Source organism: Acanthopagrus latus, chromosome 20 (assembly GCF_904848185.1).
Source record: "Acanthopagrus latus isolate v.2019 chromosome 20, fAcaLat1.1, whole genome shotgun sequence".
NCBI lineage: Eukaryota > Metazoa > Chordata > Actinopteri > Spariformes > Sparidae > Acanthopagrus > Acanthopagrus latus.
Window position 1 is genome coordinate 12,354,585 of NC_051058.1, and position 23,910 is coordinate 12,378,494.

A 23,910-nucleotide genomic window follows, 5' to 3' on the forward strand; every position below is an offset into this window, starting at 1 on the left:
CTCAAACAAAGCATGAATAATAATAATAATAATCACAACTGTGGCATAGTTTAAAAGATTTAATTTCAATGTGTCTAATTTGTGCAATTAACTGTTACGAGGCTCGGTTCTTCTTATGACAGTACTGAGCTTTGTGACGGTTCAGCCATACAAACAATAATTAGCCCGTTAAGTCCTCTTTACAATCCGACTGGCTAACCTCAACATGCCAGTGGAACAATTACTGATGTTTACTACACATGCTTAATAACACAGATCGTCAGAGCCAAAATACTGCAATATGCCATTCACACATTTCTTAAAGTTTCTTTGAAATCGAACTGCAATCAGGTAATGCACAGTATTGTGTAAAGTAAACTATAAATCTTCCCAGCATCAAATAATCTTACTTTTGCATGTTATACTGTTGGATAATGATGTCACATGATTAAACACTGCATGTTTTAGATAAGGAATCACATTTCTGTACAGTGCTCTTGTATTGGTGCTACAGTCCACTTGCTAACATTAACAACCAAACCATGTTACTGTGCTCTCTTTTAAATGAGATTAAGATTATATAAACATGAACAAGTATCAAGTTAGGTGATGGGACAGTTAATTGTTCAGTGTCAAACGCAGTGTTTTGGAATATCACCCATCAACTGTGACTTCACAAGGGAAGGATTCTCGTCAGCGGCAGATAATCACATTGACGGACAGTTTTCTTATCACTGACACAACTGAGTTCCAGTTTCCTTTATGCTATTCCTGTAACAGACAGACACAAACATGTCGCCTGCAAAGGTTCAGTGAATATGGGTGAAGCGCTGATCATGAAGCACATGCAGGCAAGGAATCTTGGATATATTCTACTTGTATACAATTCAGAAGGATCCTGAAGACACAGAAGAAGGACAGCACCTATGATGATATATGAAAATCTGACTGACAAGTTGCTGTCATGTTTCAGATAATAACAATAGCTGCTATATTGCTGAAACACGCCTGCACAAAAGAGTGCACAGCTGGACCGTGACATGCAGCGAACGTCATAACAAAGCTGTCAAGATTAGAAGCCAAGGTGACTGTGTGAGACAAACACATCAACACGTCAACCTCTCTCTTTCATTAAAAATGAGGTCCATAACTTTACGTTTGACTTTACTCTGTAGTTTGCCTAGTAGTCTTCTTGCACGTAAACACCTTTTTGACATAAGCAGGCTCATGTAAAAAATTAAAAAAGCTAGCAAGTTGATTTGCTGGAACATGTCATGCTACACGCACTCAAGACATGTCTCCCAATTTAATAAAATGACTGGGCCATAACGTCCAACAAGCCATCAATCACAGCTATCTAGATGTCTTGCTTCATTAAGCACAGGGCATGAAAACTTGGCAGAGCCCAATATAGCTTATATCCTCCCCTCGAAAAAGCCCCAAGCTCCGACTTTATCTCAACACTGTCCATATCAGCTCTTCTCTATTGTCATTCCCTCGGGCTGTTTTTCAAGAACAAACATGTCTTGCTATGCGCACACAGCAGAATCCCCTGCTTGATTACAGCTAAAACGTCCCCAAAGTAACTTCATCTGTGTCCAATTCTATGAAGAACATTCGTGTCAACCAAACAGAAAACTCCTCCAAGTCATTCTGACACATCCAGTTTGTTGCTCTCACATGTGATAAACGTGAGTTCTACCCTATCGCTGGAAAGTGAACCAAAAACAAGCAGCTTGCGTGTCATCAGTGCAGCACATACCACAGCAAAATAAATGAGGCAGTGCACTGCTTTACACACAAGGCCAATTTTGGAAATGCAAGCAGCCTTGTTTACTTCAAACTGAAGATAGTGTGCTGACTTGATGCCTACTCTTCAGTCATCGGGGGCCAGCACGTTCTTTAACAGTAATCTAATGGCAATCTTGACTACCAAAACTGTAAATGTTCTATAATCCAAGGGTGCCTCAGAAAGGAGCCACTGTACTTGACTCAGTAGCAGTTAGTGGTGATTTGAATATTATGCTCTGAGTTTAAACAGATTTAATGGTAAGTAAGGTGTGTTATGGACTGTGTGGCTCCTCAGCACTGTACTTGTACTGGAGTCAAACCATAGCCCCATACAGGACTATCTAAATAATAAATGTTCTTCCTGAGACATTAGCCTGGGCTTCACTGGACCAGCCCTCTGAGTCTTGTTGTCTGGGCTGCTTTGTGTTTCAATTTGAATAAACTCACCTGAAGTGGGAGGATGTCTTTGTGGATGAGACAGCTTCTGATTTAGAGAATAAAGTTGAGTCTGATTTGAGGTGAGCGGTGCCCTCTTCTTCCTTCACAGGCTCCTCATCAGGTTCTGCTACTTTATTCCTGAGGCCCCTCCTGGTATAGGTTTGCTCTGACCCATTATCCTCATGTTCTTCCTTCTCCTTTGTTTCTGAAGACACTATTTCAGATGTGTCACCAATTTTCCTGTCCCTGCGGACATATTTGGATGTGAATTCGTCTGTGTTGCCGTACCGCTCGGCAAGCTCCCTCCTCCTTTCTGCCTTGTATCGAGCAATTCGTTCAGCCTTGGTCTCTGGGGCCGAGCTCTGCAGGGTGTCTATTCCATCCATTTTTCAGTTCGATTCAATTTTAGAGTTTGAATGCAGGTGATACGACTCCAAGTTGCAACTTCAGTTGTGTTAACCCAGATATTAGCTTTCTTGTAGATCTCCCTTGACAGCAATGTCTCACTCCATCAAAATCATCCCAGTGCTGCAAACAGGAAAGAAGGACATGGTTAGTGCGTCATGATTGTAGAGTACAATACCAGATGACAGGCCCTCTAAAACTGTAAAACCAAGACAAATAGCTCTCCAGCTTTCATAGGAAACTGGCTCAGCTGTAGAGCTCCAAGCCAAGCCCTGCCCTGCCTGAGCTATCACCCCCCTCCACACACACACACACACACGCGCAAGCACACACACACACTCCCTGTGAGAATGATGTCAGCCAGCTCTGCACAAAGACAGCCGACCACCGCAGTGAGACTCTCATATAACCTCTATTCCATCGACTCACTTGGAGCCAGTTGAAAAGAGGGAGGAGAAAGTGAGAGTCACACATCACATAACTTCTTCATCCCCTTTTATTCCTTACTTAGCTGTGGCTTTGAGTCAGGGCTTAGCCACTAAATTTCCCTTAAGTGTGAATGTGTTTGTCCGTTTACATATGTTAGCATTGCAACAGACTTGCAACTTAGCCAAGGAGCTCACAGCCCCTCAAGGAAAGCGTGCTGGGACAGACTTCAGCCTCTGGTCCCTGGAAAAGATTATCTGTCTAAAATCTCCTTTCCACATCTAGCACAATAAAAAAGTGCACAAGTTAATAACCTCTGACTTTTCAATACCGAGTGTGTTAAATTTAGGAGGTAAAAAATTAGGAGGTTGGGTTGAGCTCATTTTGTTCCATTATGTATTCATAGAGCAGCAAACCACACATGGCTCGGATGCGGAGGTTTGCTAACTGCGCTCGCCTAAATGCATCGCAAGCTGACAAGAGCAATAAAAATTATGTGAGTGCAGATTCTGACTCCTCCACTCCAAGCGCAAGGGCTTTTCCACAGACATTTCTCAAAGCACAAGTATGCTTACGATGCTTTGGGGCTTCTGCCTGGGAACAGCCAAGGCGAAGAGAAAGAGGTGAGTAAAAGGAGGTATGTTTACATTACACAAGGGCAGGGGTTTAAAGGAGCCCCCTGGTATCTTTCAAAACACAGGGCATGAGTTAATTCATCACATTGCTTCTCACATTTATGGCCAGGAACACGGGTCTGGGAACAATATAAAGTCTGGTCAACGCAGTAATGAGAGCGACGGAACGAAAGAGGGAGAGTGAACAATGGGTCAAGACAAGAGGGAGAAGAGAGGTGAGTATGGTCATAAGGTGGAACAAATGAGCTGACTCAAAGAGCCTTTTCTCTGTAATGATGACAAGGTTGAACAAACCTCAAGTGCACCCCCTCTGACCCCTGACCACCTGCCGGGCTGTAAAAACCAGCCCTGAATCAGGACTCCTGGTCCCCCTTAAAAGATACGGCTTTGAAATATTACACAGGAAATAAGCGTATATGTCGGGGGATATGTATCTGTGGTTCAGTCGTCACCTTAACCACCTTGACCTCCTTCACCTGAAAAAACAGAGCTTGGCTAAACAGTGCCTCCCTTGTGCAGGTTTAAATTTAGTCTTACCATAAACATTAACCCCGCAGGATGATTATATGTTGTCTGCACCATATCATAAACTTGGAGATGTCCAAGATACCTTCATTGCGGGAAAACAATGTAGCAAAAAATTCCGCATCAACCAGCAATAAGTATCTATACCCAATAAAACTTCTATAAGCACCAGAATCTGGAACATATTTTAGTAATTCAACCAGGATTGGATGATGCCACAGCTTTTTAAAATGGAATTTAGTGCATACAATGAAAACCAAATGGCCTATTAAATATGCAGGTATGATTGAGTGGTACCGGTAAATCCACTACTACATGACTTTGAGCCTGAATGAGCCCCACAGCTCAGTAAGGAAAAGAAGGCAAAGGAGCTGTATTTCATTTCTGCTTTAGGTTTAATAAGTTCAGCATTTCAAGATAAAGTATGTTTCAGTTGTGAATGTTGATGATATATTATAAAACAAATACCAAAACATACTGTATCTACAACTGATTCAGCAATAAATTGTGATGCTCCCTGACCTATCTTCGGCAACACACCAAAAACATCATTGGACTTGTTTTTTTGGGTCCAAACTGAATGTCACTCCAAAGCCTGTGAATTGCCTTATGAAGGCAAAAAGATCCTGAGTTTGGATGTTGATTTCAGGACTATGCACACGCTTACATAATTCACCTAGGTCACTACCTATAAAAGGAGTGCTAAACAGTACGCTAAAGCTTGTCCGTGGAGACCCAGAACATCGAGGCTGCTTTGTTTGGAAGCTGCCTGTGTTATTTTAAGCAACAAGGGGTACTGAACACACAGCTGTGAGTCATGCTTTAAAAATCATCACCCCTATCAGCGAATGTGTAGTCGCCCGAGGGTGTTTGTTTTGGTAGGCATTTTACACTGCCAGATCAGCCCGAGGTGTCTTTACCTTTTTATGGTTATTTCTCCAGAGAAACAGATACAAGTGTAGCACGCAGAAATGTGCAGAACCAAAACAGATTAAGAGAGTTCTGAATAAGACTGAATGTGCTCGTACTGAGTCAGTACATGATGATGACGATGTGACTTTGGAGGAGAAAAAGCACGTCCACTTCAATTTATGTTAGATTGATGTGGTCAAGTGAGTCGAGTTGGTCTGGCTGTCTGAAAAGGCGCTCAGTGCCAAATCTATCACAATCGAAAGTGAATGCTAGGCTGTCCTTTTACTGACACCAGTACATCTATCTTGCTAAGTATGCAGTTATACCAGTACTACCTTATAATTCACACACACAATATTATTTCTACTCCTCTAGGGCATGTAAACAAACTGAATCCTCTGTTTCCAATCACTGGAGTGTTCTTTGACCTTTCGTTGCCCGTTGGGAGTTGTTACTGGCTACAAAAGGAAGATCTGTCTCAACAAAGGCCAAGTGTGTCACTTCCTGACCGTGCCCCATATCCGCCTCCATAAATTCTCGATTAATCAGGAAACGTTACTCATAAGCCTGGCAAATGTCCCAAATCCTCTTGAGACACACAAGCGGTATGGACAGTCAGAAGAAGTTGAATTGGTTCAACAGCCAGACATCCCCTTTACACTCAAAACAGTATTGGGTTTAGTGTCATCATTTCTTCTTGCAAGTACTCAGTGGTGATTTTAAATATTTACTCATCGAAGACCTCCGCTGATAATGACAAGTTAGTTTGGACAAAATAATGGCTGTTGTAGATCTACGAACAGATGAAATATACCACAAATGCAGAAGTTGCAACAGCCAAGACTGTTAAAAGTCTACTCAGAATGTGCGAGGAGAATTTGGCCCTCTTTATCTCTGCCTGTGAATTCTGTGTTTCAGTGGTTCCAACCTCATTCAATCGCAATAACTTGCTGTTGGTTAACAGTATCAATGGATATTCTCAGTGTGTTACAGTCTGGTATTTTGCTTTAGTGTCACATTTTGCTATAAGTGAGTCAACCAAAGCACCTGAAGCAACCAAGTCCAATTTGATCACGTCAACGCTACTCATAGCCGTTATCTGCATGTATGAAGTAATGAGAAACAGGTTGTTTATGGGAACAGAATACCTATCACATAGATCCAAAGGGAGCATGTACACATTAACTCGTTGATTCACTCCAAGACTGGGGCCAGACAGAAAGGTGCCTCAGAGGCAAAAGCTGACCTGTAGCCCACCAGTATGTGTATTTTTTCCCCAATTCACATGTCCATACAAGAGGACAGTGCAGGAATGCAGGCTACACCCTGTTCATAAATAGTAGATGTGCACGGGAAAAGAAGAGGATCTTGATTGTATAAAGTAACACCCAAAGTAAGCTTGAGTTGGAAAGATGATGGCCTGGTCATTTCATTGGTCTAGGTCCAAGATATTAACCAAAGGTAGACCTAAATGTGTCAAACTGTTTCACTTCAGATCAATTGGAATTGCTCCATGATTTCATTTCTGTCTTTTCTTATCTTACCTTGAAACTCTGATGCAAGACCTCAAAGGTTTTTACCTGAAACTACCTGTATTTTCTTTTTTTCTTTTTTTTAAAAAAAAAAGATTTATTCCAGGCATAGACACCTTTATTCAAATGTGGACTGACAGGAAGGGGTGGGGGGGATGGGGGTAACATGCAACAAGGGTCCTCCTGCCGGGATTCGAACCGGGGTCCGCTGCATATATGGCATGCAGTCTCAACCACTCAACTACCTGCGCGCCCATCTACCTGTATTTTGACAGTTATCAGATGTAAAATCTCCATAAAGTTGTGCTTGCTTTACACAGAAAAAACATCTTTTCAGTACCAACAAATTTTATTATGACACCAGTTTGCCATTGTAAACCTTCAGGAATCTACATAAAGTTACCACAAGCATCAGAGAGACTTGAAGACATCAACAATCCTGTGCTGTACAAAAAAAGAGATGAGGCAGTTAAAGACATGGCCAGCTCCTGACACACATTCTTCCCAAGGGAAGAGGGAGGAGAGTGGAAACTTTGCTCCACTGAGAAAAAACCAGGTGCCAGTGCATGGAAAGCAAAAACTTTCTAAAGAAAAGCTCTTCAGCTGGTGCGCTCTGGGGACTTTTCAGCCAAGGTCAGAACCCATAAAGGAGCAAAACAAAAGAGGGAAGTATCTTCAATCAAGAGGCAAGCGATAATTTCACTGCACAGGATATCTGAGCGGCTTCCTTGCTTTGAGGTTTGATTACGTAATGTGTATCCTTACGTACCCTAAGTAAGAAAGCCACAATAAAGATCTAATTTAGAGTAAAAGGAAACTCAAACTTTCTGTTCCGCATGCATTCAGAAAAAGCAGCTTGAGTCATGACCAAAATATTGCTAGGAGGCGTAAAAAGGCCTGTGCCCTCTGATTTGTACCGACTGTACACATAATGTGGCATTTTTGTGTGCATGGGTGTCTGTGTGTGATTGCACTCAGGTCATGTGACCAACCACTGAGCACGGGTCACCAGCTCCCAATCCAATAACTCCATCTCATGCACACTGTACATTAAGCATTGGCGTCTAACCGATCCGTCAGACTAAGCAAATGCATCAGAAAACAGCTGGAGTGGGGGGGGGGGGGGGGTCCAGGGTGTGTCTCACTTTATTCAAGCCACCCTCACACAACAATCAACCACATACTGAGTGGCCAATGTGTTTTTCATTAAAACGCAATCTTTCAACACTCAAGGCGGGTTAAATACCCTGGCTGCAACTGCTGGCAGAATTAAGTTTTAATTGCAATAGTAGAGGCTTGCAACACTTCATCCTGTTGAAAATGGGCCTCCACTAATAAAGAGCTTCAAAAGATCATTCTGGCAAGAGGGGTGTTTTGGTCTAGCGTGGCAAAAGCCCTTCGTTCACATGACTCAACTCTTCCCCGGCTTTGAGCTGAGAGGAAACTAGGAAAAGGGAGAGAGAAGGGGATGAAGCGACAGAGGAAAGAAAAGCAGAGGAAGGAGGAAGAGGAATATGCCGTGTGGACACGGTGGATACAAAAAAGGGAAGAAAGATCAAAAGAGGAGAATGAAGAGAACTGCTGAGGTCAAGAGAGCAGGGGGAAAGAGGAAAGAAGATGGAAAGGGCTGAGAGGAGAGAATGGGCTTTTGTGGGGGTGGATGTGATGGCTTTGTGGGGCATGTGTCTCCAGGGTGCCAAGGGGCCCCAGTCTGGTGGTACGAGGGTGGAGGGAGGATAAGATCTGCTGCAAAGGAGGAGGAGGAGGAGGAGGAGGAGGAGGAGGAGGAGGAGGATGGGGCAAAATCAGGGCCTGAACCTAATCCACCCCTCCCTCTCTCCCCTCTATTTCTCACACAGACACAAACTCCCTCAAATCCCTTTTACCAGAAGTCCTGCTGACTGCAGCCAGTCACCCGAAAGGCAGTTGACATAACAACCCCGTGGGTACTCATGCCTGCACTCTGCTTTGGCTGAGTAACTGACACTGTAAAAACTGTACTGGCCGGCTTGGGGCGGAGCCGCCATTGTCACCGGGCAAAGAAAGTGTGCTGCTTCCCCTCCTTGAAACCATCCTCAAGGGAGACAACAGCATATGCCACTCAAACTCAACATGGCTGTGAGGTTTAACAGAGAGCAGCGTCTGTGTTTTCCCCTCTTTTTTCCTCTCTTTACTTTTTTTTTTTTTTTTTTTTAAAAGGCTGGTTCTTTGTCCAAGCCTTCCGGCTCTCTGTTTGCTGCATTCAAAGGAGCCATTAAATGTGACGTATGGGAAAGCAAAAAAGCAAATTCACACAGAAACACACACTGTGTAATGCAAGTGGACACGCTGACTGAAGAATCACAAAAACAGGCCCGACAGAAATACACACTGGCTCTCCAGCAAGGCTGCAATCATGGAAGCTGGAGTGTCGAGCGGGAAGGGTGGGGTTTATGGGCCTTTATCTCACTAGGGGATCGTATGCATGCAAACTCTCACATACACATCACACACCGTGGGATATCTGTGAGTTAATGTGGGCCAGAAACAAACACCCACACAGTTTTTTTTTTTTTTATTTTTTTTATTGGACAGATGTAATGTAGTAGCTACGGTTAAAGCACCTACCTTCACACCGATTGCACCCTGACATGTGAGAAGCATTACCTCACTCCAGCAACACTTCAAGTGCAATAGATTGGCCAACTTTTGATGCAGAGAGTGAAAAATGTGCAAATTGAGCAAGGCATTCATCAGTACACTTTGCTGAATGCTGTTTCAAATATTTAAAATGTGAACTAGGTCACTCAGTGAAGTTTTATTTGAATATTTTTTCCATGTTTGCTTCCAGCAGTTATTTGACTAGTTCCTAAAGCCACTTCCTACTACAAACACAGATAGCATACACGTACAATAAAGCTAAATTTAAAAACTGCCAATGAGGAGGACATTTGACAAAGGACTGCTTGGAAAATATAATTAAAAAAATGCATGACCTCATCTTGTTTTTCACTCAGAGTAATTATGCTGTTTTTTTTCCTCTCGTGTTGTAACTTCACATGGATGTTTTCCAATTGACATACATGTTGTAAGTGTGGTACTGTATGACTTGCATGTATCATAAGCACCCAACTCCAACTAGTTCTATGTGCCAAACAAACAACATTTTTAGTCACAGTTCGCTAGAGTAACAGCCAAGCTGTCTCTCCTCAGAAACCATCTAATGCGATTTTTTCTGCTTGTCAACAACTTATCAACATGGACTTTCATCCCCAGAATGGCTGTCTGTAAGATACAGACCAGACTGAACAGAGAGGGAGAGAGAGGGTAACAACATGAGCAGGGCGGGGTGGGGGTGCGGGGCAGAGATCAGTGGGGTGGAATGTCTCATCCGGAGAATCCTGCTAGTGGGGTTTCTCTCTCTCGGCTCAGTGGTGTCCGCTGTACAGAGCAGACACCATCTGGCCAGCTGGAATGCTACTGAGCAGGGGGTGGAGGGGTCTCTTATGCTGCAGGGGGGATGGGTTATGGCTGAGAGATGTATTAACAGTAGTAGTACTAACCATTTAATGCCGACTAAACTCTTTTAAGTAGAAATGGCAGATCACTATGGCAAGAATTACTGAAGCTGATGGGGCCATTGGAATTAATGTGTGCCATTAATATCAATATGAAAATGTCTAAAATGCTTTCAGAAGGAAAAACAAACGTGTTGGTCCATGAGGTGCCCTGAAATTAATTTAAAGTATACAAGAGCAGAAAACAATATGGATCGTGCTTAATGGGATAGTTTAATGTAAATGAAAATAAGTATATTTGCTGTCTTGCAAATATCCAATGAGAAGATCAATACCACTCACATGTCTGTACAGTAAGTATGTAGCTACATACTAGCTGCTGCTTAGGAAGCACCTAGCAACAAAATCTACCAACAAGCACCTATTAAGCTCAATCAACATTACATTATCTTGTTAGTTTAATCTGTACAAAGCCAAAGTTTTTCAAGCTATGTGCAAGCAACCATCTAATTACCGTTTCTGGCAAAGAAATTGTCCAGTACACAACCCAAATCATTGCTTTTAAGCTTCAGTTTTTGTAGGCATTATACAAACAAGTTAGAACATGTTATAATAATTCAGCTTTAGAGTCAGGGAGGCAAATTTTGTTAACTTTGGACAGAGCCAGGTTAGCTCTTTTCTCCTGTTTTCAGTCTTTATGCTAAGCTAAGGGGCCACTTTGCCCAGTTGCTCCGTATAGTGCCAAAGCACGCTTGTCCCACTTCCTCAGTCCCCTAATAGCCTTTAATCACATTGCTCTGGAGCACCGTTACCTTTATTACATACATCATCATGTAGTGGTGCCATCGCAGCGCAATGGAGACCAACATGGAGAACATGACAAATGTTACTGACTTTTTTGTGGCTTATTTAAAGTCATTTTGGTCATTGACGGTCTACTCGCATTCCTGGATTTCTTGATTTTGCCAGGTGGCGTAATACACCTGACTATGCTTCGTGTCCATGTTGCACACCCATGCTTGTGCTCACAAATGAGCAACCGTACCGCTCCGAAGCACACCTCTTCCAACCGTGCCAGGGCCAAGAAACTGTACTGTGCTTGAGTACACAGTACACAAATCAAAGAAAGTGGAATTTGGGGGTCAAACGCGCTTAGGCACCTTACAGATGGCCTAGTGTGAGTGCACCCTAAGCTAACATAAATGTCAGCTTTTTTATGGTTTGTTCAATTGATGGTAAATGACTTTTTTTGTAGTTAATGTTGGAAATTCCCCCTTTGATGTGAATAATCAACTAACTTCTCTCCTTAACAGAAATTTACATAAAATCAGCGTTGAAATACAACTGCTTCCTCAATTCCTGTCAAGATGACATTTACAGACTAAACATAGTTTACTGCCTAAGAATAAGCTGAGCAAGGGCAGCATTATCTGATCTCTCTCCTTACACCCTGCTTTTTTTAGTTTGCATTAAAACATTACTGTGCTAAAACACAATACTTTGACTATATCTGTACACATTGCTTACAAAGATACATCTGTTTATGCATGTTTTATCAATGGATGTTTAATGACAACATATGTCACGCATATGGGCACAATGGCAATAAAACGATGGTGGACGCTGACCCTAAACTGAACTGTTTTGAACACAGATTCAAAACACTCTTCATATTTCATTCTGAAGCTTTGTTCTCTGTTAATGATGGTGTCAGATGAAATTCAGCTCTGGCACTGAGCTAAAACAAAGTAAAATGTAGTACGGAGAGAGGCCTTGTGCTTCCCCTGCGCATGGAAACTATTATGGGTGCACAAATCAAATGAAAGTCTGAAGTATAACCACATGTTTATGTGCCATGCAAATATTACCCTGGTTAAAGACGTCATTGAAGTGGGCCTCGGCTGTGCAGTTGCTGACCAAATACAGTTAGCGTCTTGGTGATGAAGCTGGAAGCGGTCCACTCTAACTGCTAGCTAGGTTTATAAATATGTCTTAGTGGAGATTACCCTGAGGGCAACCCCTCGCACTCTTCCCCATGGAGTTCCTATTGCTCACTTTGTCACATCCTTTCTGCTTCATGTAAATATTTGTACTGCAGACTTTCTTGGCTGTGTGGCTGACATCAGACACTGCTGAGAGCTGAGCAGGGAGGACAGTTCAGACCTTAGTGGGTGGATCTTGTAGCCGACTTTTGCAGCCAATTTTATCAGTTCAGCTGCAACGTGTTACTTTAATGTAACACATACTGGGGACTGGTAAGAGTTAAATTGAAGATACTACCACCTTGCTGACCGTGTGAAGCAAAACTTAGGAGAATATATCAATGCTTTTCCTACTTTGTATAATGCATCTTTCAAATCTTAAGTCGAGCTTTTACATAAGGCCAAAATGTTGTTCATTCCTGAGTATTTTTTAAATTAAAAGGGACACAAAAACGATTGTCTCACTCCTTGACTCGCTCAACAGAAATGTATCAGAGGAAAAGTTCCGATATGAGACGTTTCAACTGACGTTTCAATAAGAGGACGTTCCTCTCAAAAGAATGTTGAAAAGCTATGAAATTGCAGGTCCAAAATGGATATAAAGCAAATCTTTGCTAAACTAAACCATCACAAAGCTGATTTAACAATACATTTATTTTGTTTTATTTTAACATCCTCTCCATTACCTCCAGTTAAGCAACACTCAGTTGGATGTACACTCACTGAATAAAAACCTCCTACATTCATGACAGAAGGCTGGCCAAACCGCAGCAGGACAAGCCCAAAGCCCAAAGAGAGACAATTGACTGATCTGATGCCTTAAAAGGAGGGACGATTCTGACAGAAGCCAAAAACGACAGGGTGATGCTTTAGTTGCACAGCTTATGCCCAGCGGAGGCAGTCAACATCACTCATCATTTATGAGTGTGCATTTCTCTTCCACTTAAGCTCTTACTTCTTCATCTCAAACTGCTCTGAAAAGCATAATCAATTGAGATAACAGGCCAGAGGGATGTGATTCAGGCCCTTGCATCACTTGCTATAGCTCTCTTGCAATATTACTGATTCAGGCTTTGAAACTTGATCCACAGTTGCACTCATGACAACTTATTCTGGAGAAAAAGAAATGGTGTTCCAGCGCAGAACCAGACAAGTCTCTGCAGCAGGATCCCTCAGTACTTATCTAACCTCTTTAAGCCTTCTCGCCAGTATTGAGTAACATGATCCCTGGAACAGTGATGGAACGCCGTCAGCCCAACTGACACGAGGCGTTCAGGTGAATGATAACACACTTACCACAACCACATAACGCCTACTTCTCCTCAGCAACAATGGAGCGTCTGTCTCTTTGTTTGGGGTCATTACATGGTCCAAAGAAGAGGAAGGTAAAGAACAGCAGGATTACATCTGGGAGTTAAAAAAAAAAGCATGACTTGAGCCACTCCTCTACTGGGACGCATTCTGCTCCGGGTATATCACTCGCTTTGCTGATTTTGTCAATAAACTTTCTGTCATTTCCCTTCAAAACAACAGTAACACAATGCAGCATGCTGTTTTATTCATGAGTTAAAGAGAAACATGAACATGTGCTGTCCTGCTTAGTGCAATGACACATAATACACGGAGTACATCTTATCAAGGCATGCATCAGTTTGCTTTTATTTTCTGCCTTGCTCAACACCAGCTGGCTGAGGAAGTCTTGGGAAACCTGTTGTGACACAGGCCGTCGAGATGCAGCACAATCGGAAAATTACAGTGTGGCAAGCCTGGAATACCATAGCCCTTGGATATGAAGCTTCTATGCGTTTCCTTCTACAGCTACACTTGAAATGAAAAGTAATTATAGCTTTTTTTTGAAGACGGAAGTTAAGTTAAATCATTGCAGGACAACAGCCAAGCGAACGGTTAATGTGTTACATTTGTGTCTCAGGCTATATTAACATACCATAATGTGTCATATCATATTAACATTACATGTTCATTACTGGACTTTCATGCCAAAAGATAGAGAGGGGCGGTGGTGGAGTTACTGAAACTACTGTGTCTTTTTTTTTTTTTTTTAAGGCGAAACCACAGCATTTCAACATATGTAAGAGTGTCACCACCGGACAATTTTAAGGTGACTGCAGGACAATTTTCAGCTGTGTTTATCGGACAAAAAAAATATATTTTTGATGGGAATTTTGGCCTCTCCATCTCCAGCCGTGTTAGTGGCAACAAAACAAGCAAGTCCTTGTTTTTAACAAGACCTCTGGGCATTTTTAGTCATGTGTCCAAAACAGGTATTTTAAGATTAACTTAATGTTTTCCTGAACCTAATCAAATGTGCCTAACCTTAACCAGAGTGTAGTGGCAAGAGAAATAAGTAACGGAACCTAAAGAAACGTAGAGTTACAACTTATCTGTGGTTTTGCAGAGACGTACTTTGTAAACATTTATTCTTATGCAGTTTTGAGGATACAGAGTAATGAACTTCAGGTTATCTATCATTTCTCCCCATTATTACATTACTGTCAACATAAACATCTGAATACACAGCCCTGTGATGAGAGATGGGAGCCAGACCCCAGTTAAAACCATGGGGAAATTACTGCTGAAAGAAATGCACACCGAGTAAACACAGGCTACGCCTCACAGAGAGCACAGCCACCCTATGTCAAAGGAAAACCAAAGTCTCATTACCCAAGCTGTGATCAAGTATTTACATAGCCATTCCAGATAAACATGACTTTGATTCTCAACTTTTGTGTGCCGACTGGCATAACCTAGCCTGCAGTGGCATTACTGTAAAATTCACCAAAGCAGACTTAAAGAAAAGCGTAGGCACGTCTTGACAGTGAGTCCAAGTCAGCTCTCACATACTTTCTTATCACTTTGTTTTCACAGGTGTTTTTTGCAGAGCACAGCCCCAGCCCTCACTGCCCTCTGTCACTGTTTGCAAAGGGGGGCTCGACGAGTCTCAGCTGACCAATTTCCCAAAGCAAGACGGCGGGTGAAAGGATGAAACCAGCTGGCTTTGGACGTGCTGTCACTTGATATGTCACACAGGGACCTGCCTTAACAAAACATGCCTTCATTCAATTAGGGCATCGAGTGTTGTTTTCTCGGGATGTGCACTTCTTGCACAGGCACAAGCCTTTAACAAAAACAGCACGTAAGATTAAACAGGGGGGTTAAAGCCCGATTTCCTCCAGTGTCAACGTGAGAACTAGGCTAATGATTAAGACAGGAAACTTGACTGACTAACGCAATGACAGCTGTTGAGAGTCATACCCTTGATGTGTTAACACTGTGTATCGACGGTCACGTAAGACCATTTCCCTTACACACAATAACTCGTTCAGAGGAAGTTTACGGTTTATGCCGTTGCCTCACTGCAGCAACACGCTCATTACATAGTTATGACACGAGCAGTCAGCTTCTGCTGTACAGTACATACCTGAAATCCTTTACGGAGGTCTGCTCAGCACGTCCGCACACACAACATCCACGGAGACTGCTCCTCAAACGTAAAAACGACGAAACGACACAGAACAGAACGTTTCTTAGCTAACGTTAACGCTGTGTTTTGGAAAGTTCGTGACAATGCTAACCGCAGCACGTCACTGGGACTAACGTACGTTTAACCGACAGGGGAAAGTCCTCTACGAGAATGAAAGAGAAGAAAAAAAATAATATAAGAAATAAGTCAACGCTTAGTCTACTTTAAAAGGTAGTCTGGCTTCCTTTGCTCATCCTCCACCGAGACTGGGGAGGGAGACACGGCTCCGTGCTGCCCGTGCAGGATGCAGAAGCGGCAGTGAACTACTCGCCAGCAGGTCCGGTAACTTCAAACTTAAAATGCCTTCTCGCTTCTGATTGGTCCAGACTCAGCGCCGTGGTGCGTTCATGTGTATCTGGTAAACGCCCCCTTTCTAAGATAGTGAAACCCTAAATCATGACTGCGTGCGAGTGTACAGTAACAGATTACATTTTAACAGTGCTGGGCAAGTTACTTTCAAGTTGTGATGTATTGCATATTACTAGTTACCTTAATTTTAAAGTAATATATCACTTTACCAAATTACTGTCAACGTAGAGTGATGTATTACTGATTACACTACTTTTTCACAAGGGCTTCACTTCGGTTGTTATCATTATTATTATTATTATTATTATTATTATTATTATTATTATTATTATTATTATTAGTAGTAGTAGTAGTAGTAGTAGTAGTAGTAGTAGTAACGCGTTCTGTTATTAATTACTGCGTAAATATCGTACATTTTTGTTTAATTTCTTATATTAAATTAAAATTCTCAAATGATAAATGTAGAGGAGTAAGAAGTAGAATATTTGTCTCTGACTTATAGTAATTAAAAGTAATCGGAAATACTCAAGTGAAGTCCAAGTACCTCTGCCACTGGCCTTTGCAGATTTAAAGTACACATGTCACTGACATATTGGAGTTGTAGTGGGGTAACAGTAAGAAGAGAACCAGGTGATGTCCACATATACAGTGCATCTGCAGCGTGCCGGTCACAATAAAAAGGTAATGTTGAGGTTACAGCGCCCCCTGCTGCTCATATTTAGACAATGAATGTACCTCATGTTTCGTAAGCTGTTCTACACTAATTAGTTTGCCTTGTAGTGGTGATCTGTACCTGTTGCATGGTCTACACACAAAAGGGAAACAAATGTACTGAAATGCTGCAATTTGACTGTCTGATAAAACACAATGAGACTGGTTCAGTCAGTAACAAGCAAATGACTCTGGAGTGAAATTCTCAGTGGCAGCGTTTAATCTTCCTCATGACAAAAGTGAATAAAATGACAAAATAACATATTTTCTTGAACTGTAATAGATGACTTATATATTAGCATGATGGCAAATTGTTATTTAGCCTTGTTTCCTAAACAGTAGCTTTGTTTACGGACGGACTTCAAGGAGTTAAAACTATAGAAACATGCTTGCTGCCTGAAATAATGTATCTTCTGCATGCCCACATACATTGTGTGTGCATGTATGAGGTTGTATGTGTTCTTACATGTGCATAGGTGAGAATGATTAATGATCTAGTCGTCTAATCAACTAAAATACACTTGTAATGCAACTGTATGTGTCATGTCATGTCTCTCTCTCACACACACACACATGCACACAAAAACACACACGCCATTATTTTAAGAACAATCTATTGTGCCTCAGAGTCACTGAACCAAGTAAACAAGTGACATCCAGAGGAGAGTTTGATGTCTTTGTGGTTACTCTGGTCCTTTCATAATCGCCAGTCTGTCCTCTTCCTTCTTCAGTGGCAGGTTAGTTGGGTAACACCAAGCCCACCTGTAAAGACAAATCTATAACTATGAATTACTGATAAACGACAACTATGAAACAATCAGACAGATTTTTTTCTTTAGCTTAAATAACATAATTTCCACCAGCCTTATAGCAGGCAGTGTACAACATCATGAACCAAGAACAAACTGTCAATTTTAGCTACTTCAACTATCCTCATCCCAGCTGAAATCATCTGGATCTAAAACTGTTTTCAAATATATATTTTTCAAAGGATTTCTGGTGTCGAAGGTAATTTTCCCTTATTACTCTTAAAGGGTAACTCCACCAAAGAACTAAACAAACTGATTCAGTATATCAGAGTTTTCCCAAGTTCATTATACTGTAATAGCAGAATGACATGTCTTTTTTTGAAACATATCAATATTGTGACATTACATGTCGTCAGCAGAGGAGGGTGGTGTCGAGGGCACAGAATGAGTGACGTGTTCTTACGGATGGACAGTGTTCAGTACCTTGTCTGGGCTCATATTAGGACACATCCAGTTGTACAGGTAGTAATGAAGGCTCGAGTTACTGATGCTGAACTTGAGCTTCTCCAGGAAACTCTTGTTATCCATCACATCGAGAGCAGAGATGATGTCAAAACCTTTCTGTCAGGGTGGAAAAAAAGAACATTAAACCAACTTTATTTTACATTTAAAGTTTAATCCATTTGTGCACTCTTTAAATGAACTCACAGATTTAGCCAGGACCAGCGTGTCCTCCATGAGGTCCATCAAGTTTGCGGCAGCAGAGGCAATGTAAAGCAGATGGGCTGCTCTCAGGCTGGTGTGGACCGCGTGATTCAGCACCTTGTAGGAGACGCTATAGAAGCTCACCACGTCTGTCAGCGTGCCATCATCACCCTGTGTGTGAGGAGGGGAGGTGACTCAGTTCTTAACTCCTGCAGCATCATGTGAGATTAAGTTTTTCAGAAACTGGCGAGGAAAGCTCTTCCCCCTCCAAACAAACTAAAAACAGAAAGGCTGAAATTGACCTGCACAACGTAGGTGTCAATCACATTCTCCTTCGGCAGCAGCCAGTGCTCTACTTCCTGCAAGGACAAGATGGGGCTGAGGTGGAACTTGAGGAGGTTTGCTTGGAGCAGAGAGTGTATCCCTGCAACGTCTTCTTTAGTCATAGGCCGCAGACCCGGTGTCTTTGTCACCTTGGAGGAAAGGGGAAAAACATTGTCCGTTAGCACTTTAAGGACACATAACTATAATCTCCTGATGTGCAACATGTCTTTGAGGCCAACGTCAGACTCTAGTAGGTTTTCGCCTCTAGGTGGCAGCACAAACTAACCTTAGGGAGACGGTTGAACTTGACAGCTCTCTGCAGATTCATGTCCTGTCTCAGACCCGGGTAGCTCACCTCCTTCAGCTTTCGGAGATTCAGAGGACGGGTCCACGAACTTAAAGTAGAAAAGAGATCATTTATTTTCTAAGGACAAGATTTGATGCATAGGGCACCTTTACTGAAGCTCACTGGAATCCCCCCCAAGAAATATCACACATACACAAACATTAGGACCAAAAACTACAATTTGTATAATTTATTAAGAGTTTAGCCCTCAAAAACTGAGCTTATCTCCTTTATTATTACTGGGTGGGTGTATTTTGATCAGATTTTATTGGCAATAGGGCTGCAACTAATATTTATGTTTAATGTTAATTAATATGCCAAGGGGGGAACTGCTGTTGGTGTGGACTTTGACCTTTTTAGCTTTCAAGATCTTTTACATGCTAAATTACCTATATTAAACAATATGGAAATGAAAAAGCACCGTAGTTCTCCTCTTATAGCTTAATCAGTTAATTGTTTGCAGCTCTAATTAACAGTGGACAGTTATGTGTGACAATGTTATTGGTACTCAGAGTTAAGTCATCTTTATTCAGAGGTGTCTTTGTTGCTTCAGACAAATAACTAAAACGACAAAGGCCACACAAAAAACGGAATCTGCCAAATCTCTTGTGACTTTGGGCGAATCACGTGCACAAGTCAAAACCAGACCCTTCATATCAGGAAGTGCAGTGAGAAAATATTCTTCCAAGGACTTTAAAAGTGGAAACTGCGGCTTTACTTCAAATCAAGCGTGAATCAACCCCGTGTAGCAGCTACTACCTGCAGGAGCTGAGTGGTGTGGGCAGAACTACGCCAGCTGTGTAGACAGCCTGGCGGAGGCCCTGCTGGTTGACCCGTCTGGCGAGCTCCCGGATCAGAACTGGAGTCATCCGCTTGAGGCGCAGCTTCTTATGAACACACAGGAATTTGACCTGAACCATCCGCTTCTCCCTGCAGAGCACATTTTGAACATTTGCTTTGACACATTCGGAGGAAAATGGCTACAGTTCTGCTGGCAAGCGCTGTGAATACCGATACTACTCATCGGATTGCACATGAATGCGTTATCGTTGCATACATTTATGAGCTACTCACGTCTCGTATATGCGGACATCTGCGGGAATGGCAGCGATGAAGCCGACTAACTTGTTATTGGCGTCTACTCGCACACCACAGTGCCACTGGGCCAGCCACTTAGGAGGTTGTAAAGCCCTTAAGATGAGAGAAAAGACATTTTCTGCAATAGGACCCTGAATAAAAGTAGCTCAATAAGCTCTGATTAAGGACAAGTTCCTGTAAAAGAACTGAGCTTGAGAGGCTGAATGAACACACAGCATTTTTTAACCTCAAGGGCAGAGACCTGTGATTGCTAATGTTAATTATTCCTTTCAAAGTAAATGTTATCATGTTTTGAAGTAAGTGTGCCCTGGAGGTGGGGATACCATTTCTGCAGATCGCAGGGAATAAATGGCAGCGGTAAAGACACTGGAGTATCCTGTTGGTAACTGGTACAGTCTGTTTGCTGGTCAAGATGAAGAGTCAAGTGGGGAAAATGACGCTATCCTGCTGAGAGTCTTAACTGCCTTAACGGCTTTAGTGTAACTGAAAGGCTAAAGGAAATACTGTATATGGAAGCTGCACCAAGGAACTTGAAGGTGTGACTGTGCAAAACTGTATGGGTGTAAAAGGAATAGTTTGAAAAATTTGGGGAATTATGCTTAATAGCATTCTTGCAGAGAGTTGGAGACGACTGATGCTTCTCTTACGTTTCTCCATCACGAATAAGGCTAATAAACAGCAGAAAGCTAGCTTAGCTTGCACAAACACTGGAAAAAAGGGGAAAGAACTACCTCTGTCCAACCACTTAACAGCGTAAAACTACCTCCAAAGCTCACTCATTAACAATTTTTGTGCTGTCTGTTTAATACGTACGAAAAAAAGACATGTACTGGACTTGTAACTTCGGACTTTGGACGGCTAAACGCTGAAGCTAAGCTCAGCTAAGCTAACCATCTGATGCCTGTCCAGACTGCCTCAGTCCCTCTGATTAGCTAGTGTTCATTGCTTGGTAAGGGTCAAATGGTGAATGGAGAAAAATGTCAAAGTCACAGCCAATCAGAGACTCTGATGTCACGCTCCGGGTGCATTGGAGGCTCAAATGTGCTTCTGCTGTGTTCAAGGTTTAAAGGTCCCATATTATACTGTTTTTCATTAATTTCGTACAGCTGTCACACACACACAAGCTAACACGAACCACAGCCGGCATGTTGTCGGTAAAAAATGAAACGCAACCACCATCTATTCTGTTGTTCTGTAGCTGGGACAGAATATAGGCACTGATGTATTATCATACTTATTTTTTACAACCAACAACAGAGCAATTGCGTGTAGCTCTCACAACGCAGCAATTCAGCTGAATTTAGCACCGAGAGGCAGGAAGTCAAGCACCGACATAACCACATAACATCCGGTTTCTTTTCAAATTAAAACACTCGGTGTTGGCACCAGCACACAACTCTCAAAAAAGAGACAAACACAAGCTCCGCTGCCAAGCCTTCGGTCAGGAACAGTTCCTGTTGTTGTTTTTATAACACATACCTATAACTGCGGTCGTGAGTGATCATGTGATTATCGCTGAAACTCCTCGGCCTCGCGACGCCCGCTGCCTACCATACTGCGCCGTGGCTGACTCAAAATGCGACCGCTGGGGGTGACCGGATGGCGGACGGCGGAGCAAAACCGGATCGGAGCCGTAACGCAGCGGACAGTATCCAGTGGAAATTCGGGGTAAGCAACATCACCAAACACTTGGAGCGCGCACATAGTATGAAGCTAAAGGAGTGCAGTGTGTTTGATTGCTATAACAAAGTAAAGTTAGCAGCCCGGCTAACGCTAAAGACTGCAGCACCATGGCAGGGGCACCCGGTTTGTTTCTGCGACGTCAAGTCACGGAGTTTGTTTTTAAGTTTGTTGTCATTACAGTTGGGTAGACTTTAAAAAAAACATCCATATCACAAACCGAAAAAAAAAAAAAATCATAGAAAAAAAGTAAAACAAACAAAACAAAACAAAAACAGTACCATTTGTCCAGAAACTTAATGGTATCCTGGTACCGACCCAATTAGGAGCTGGTACCAAAAAGTACTTTGGTATACATCCCTAACTGTAGTACAGAACTGAAACGAATCCTGTGCAAAACGTTTATTAAAAAAAGATTTGCTCATAGACACTAAAGTAATCAAAAGTGACTAAATTGCATCTGCTGGAAGCTTACCATTGCAGATACTCCAGAGAGAAGTCAAATCTGATTGTGTTGTCATCCTCCTCCATGTAGTTCTCATTTAGCAGAGTGCACAGCTCTCTCAGCTGAAACAGTGGACGGTAAAGCATTGCGAGGATTTGAGTCAGTTTTTCCTGAATATGACGCATACAGCAAATTACAGCCAGTAACTCACCACTGTAGGGCTGCTCAGATCCAGAGTGTCCCAGGAGAAACCTTGAGGTAGAGAGAAGGGCTCCTTACGGACGCTGTTTTCACCCGCTACTATTGGGCCGTGAGTCACCGCACTGTCACCTGCACCATCTGCATTTTGAATAACACGTGTAATTATACTTAAAGGAAGTATTTAAAGGCTGACTTCACCAATTTTACATGTCAAAGTGTGTTTACAGGTCTTGGGGAGTACTAATGCAAATATGAAAAGGCAGTTTACAGCCTTTTGTGGGTCCAGAGGAAGCTGCATGTACATGTTTGTGATAGACTGCCTCCAATGATGTCACTCGGTGGCTAGGTTGCATTGTGGGTAATGTAGGCCTGGTTCTGCGGTATCGATTTTGATAATTTGCTTTTAAATTGTCCATAATGGGTCTTATGGTGTTACAGGAGTTAAATGGGAGTTGACTGTGTTTTAAAATCTGGTGCCCACATTACCCACAGTGCAACTTAACCAGATTACATGCAGCTTCCTCTAGAGCCACATAAGGCTTTATACTACATTTCTTACATACATTTACAGGTCTCCATAAAACTTGATAGCACACTTCAAAGTGTAAAATTGTGGTTGCTCTATAATGTTTTACACACTTCTCCTTATTCATACTTGTTCAACTAGATTAGGTTTTTAGAGTTTACCAGAACATAATTACTGGAGGAAGAAAGATTTCTTACCCAGTCTGGGGACGGGCTGTGTTTCCCAGAAACGATAGGTGTATTTTTTGGCCTGCTGCAGGGTTTTGGGCAGACTTGGGCCCAAGGAGAAGAGGTGGAGGGCTCTCTGGATCTCCTGCTGTTTGCTTTCTGGAAGTGATTTAAGCTACAACAGGACAAGACAATACAGGCCAAGGACAAGTGACTATATGATCTTTACAGAGAGAATCGAAGTTTGACGGTCAGACAAGCAGCATGAGTCAGCACGATCCCTGCAGCCTCAACAGACACATATACGTGTATCCTGATTTGCATTCAGTACACACAACACCGGACAGGTTTGTGAGCGTTCACATTGTTGCACACAAGCACACCTACATGTCAAAGAAACAAACCATGGCAATTGGGTCCCTGGGACCCTCTGGTCTCCAAGCATCCTCCCTCTTTTGCTTCTTTTTGCTCCTTTTCAGACTGCCACTCGCGTCCTCTGCCGGCTTCTTATCACTAAAAGACATTTCCAAGCCCTGACGTTCCTCTTTATTGCACAAGTCAGTTTTGCTGAATGAATCTTTTACCAGAGAACTGAAAATACTGTCACAACTTACCAGGAGTCTGAATCATTCATAGCTGTGCAAGTCCTCGACACTGAGGTGCCAACTGGGGTGTTTTCTGACACATTTGTGGTTTTTCAGCTCTTATCTTGGAGAGCAGCGAGGGGAGGACAGTGACCGCCTCAGTTACCCAACCCAACTCCCACCCAGCCGACCGATAACTCGGTACAATGCCAACAATTAAATATACTTCTCACGGTCTTCATATGTCAGGAAGCTGCCGGATGGAGCGCTGCGGCAGATTAAAGAGTGCAGCAGCTTGATCCAGGGAGCACATTTAATTGGCTGAGGTTGCCTAATTGCAAAGTTCCCATACAGTCCTCTATTTAAAATTCAGCAATTCTATCTCTTGTGGACTTGATGATC

At 42.5% G+C, this 23,910-nt stretch overlaps 2 protein-coding genes across 4 annotated transcripts in view; both read right to left on the minus strand.

The window, feature by feature from the left end:
• The window catches only part of svild (supervillin d), a 43,151-nt gene extending 27,197 nt beyond the window's left edge, over positions 1 to 15,954 (minus strand). Inside the window, exons 1-3 of one of the 2 annotated variants that reach the window (XM_037080729.1) lie at positions 15,562 to 15,954; positions 13,419 to 13,529; positions 2,218 to 2,736 (exon numbers count right to left, since the gene is read on the minus strand). In XM_037080729.1, the coding sequence (XP_036936624.1) occupies positions 2,218 to 2,594 (377 nt within the window). In that variant the 5' untranslated portion in view covers positions 2,595 to 2,736; positions 13,419 to 13,529; positions 15,562 to 15,954. The remainder of the gene's footprint in view (positions 1 to 2,217; positions 2,737 to 13,418; positions 13,530 to 15,561) is intronic. The other variant, XM_037080728.1, reaches the window with a different exon arrangement.
• A 926-nt stretch (positions 15,955 to 16,880) lies between these two features.
• LOC119010401 (glycylpeptide N-tetradecanoyltransferase 2-like) lies at positions 16,881 to 23,619 on the minus strand. Of its 2 annotated transcripts, XM_037082526.1 has the most exons (12): positions 23,539 to 23,619; positions 23,329 to 23,437; positions 22,955 to 23,099; positions 22,242 to 22,369; positions 22,061 to 22,152; positions 19,882 to 19,998; positions 19,567 to 19,737; positions 18,748 to 18,856; positions 18,440 to 18,610; positions 18,141 to 18,308; positions 17,916 to 18,053; positions 16,881 to 17,445 (listed from the first exon to the last, which is right to left on the minus strand). In XM_037082526.1, exons 1-12 carry the CDS (start codon positions 23,556 to 23,558, stop codon positions 17,422 to 17,424), a joined length of 1,392 nt encoding a protein of 463 aa, XP_036938421.1. In that variant the 5' UTR covers positions 23,559 to 23,619; the 3' UTR covers positions 16,881 to 17,421. The 2 variants fall into 2 exon arrangements, with proteins under 2 accessions (XP_036938421.1, XP_036938422.1); XM_037082527.1 differs by lacking the exons at positions 22,955 to 23,099; positions 23,329 to 23,437; positions 23,539 to 23,619 and adding an exon at positions 22,457 to 22,534.
• Positions 23,620 to 23,910: the final 291 nt, after the last annotated feature.

Excerpts from the sequence above, each read along its gene's own strand:
- LOC119010401 (XM_037082526.1), bottom strand. The coding sequence starts at position 23,558 with ATGAATGATTCAGACTCCTG. Across the intron at positions 23,100-23,328 it reads CCAGGGACCCAATTGCCATG|CTTAAATCACTTCCAGAAAG; the intron begins GTTTGTTTCTTT and ends GTCCTGTTGTAG. Across the intron at positions 22,370-22,954 it reads ACAGCCCGTCCCCAGACTGG|ATGGTGCAGGTGACAGTGCG; the intron begins GTAAGAAATCTT and ends TTCAAAATGCAG.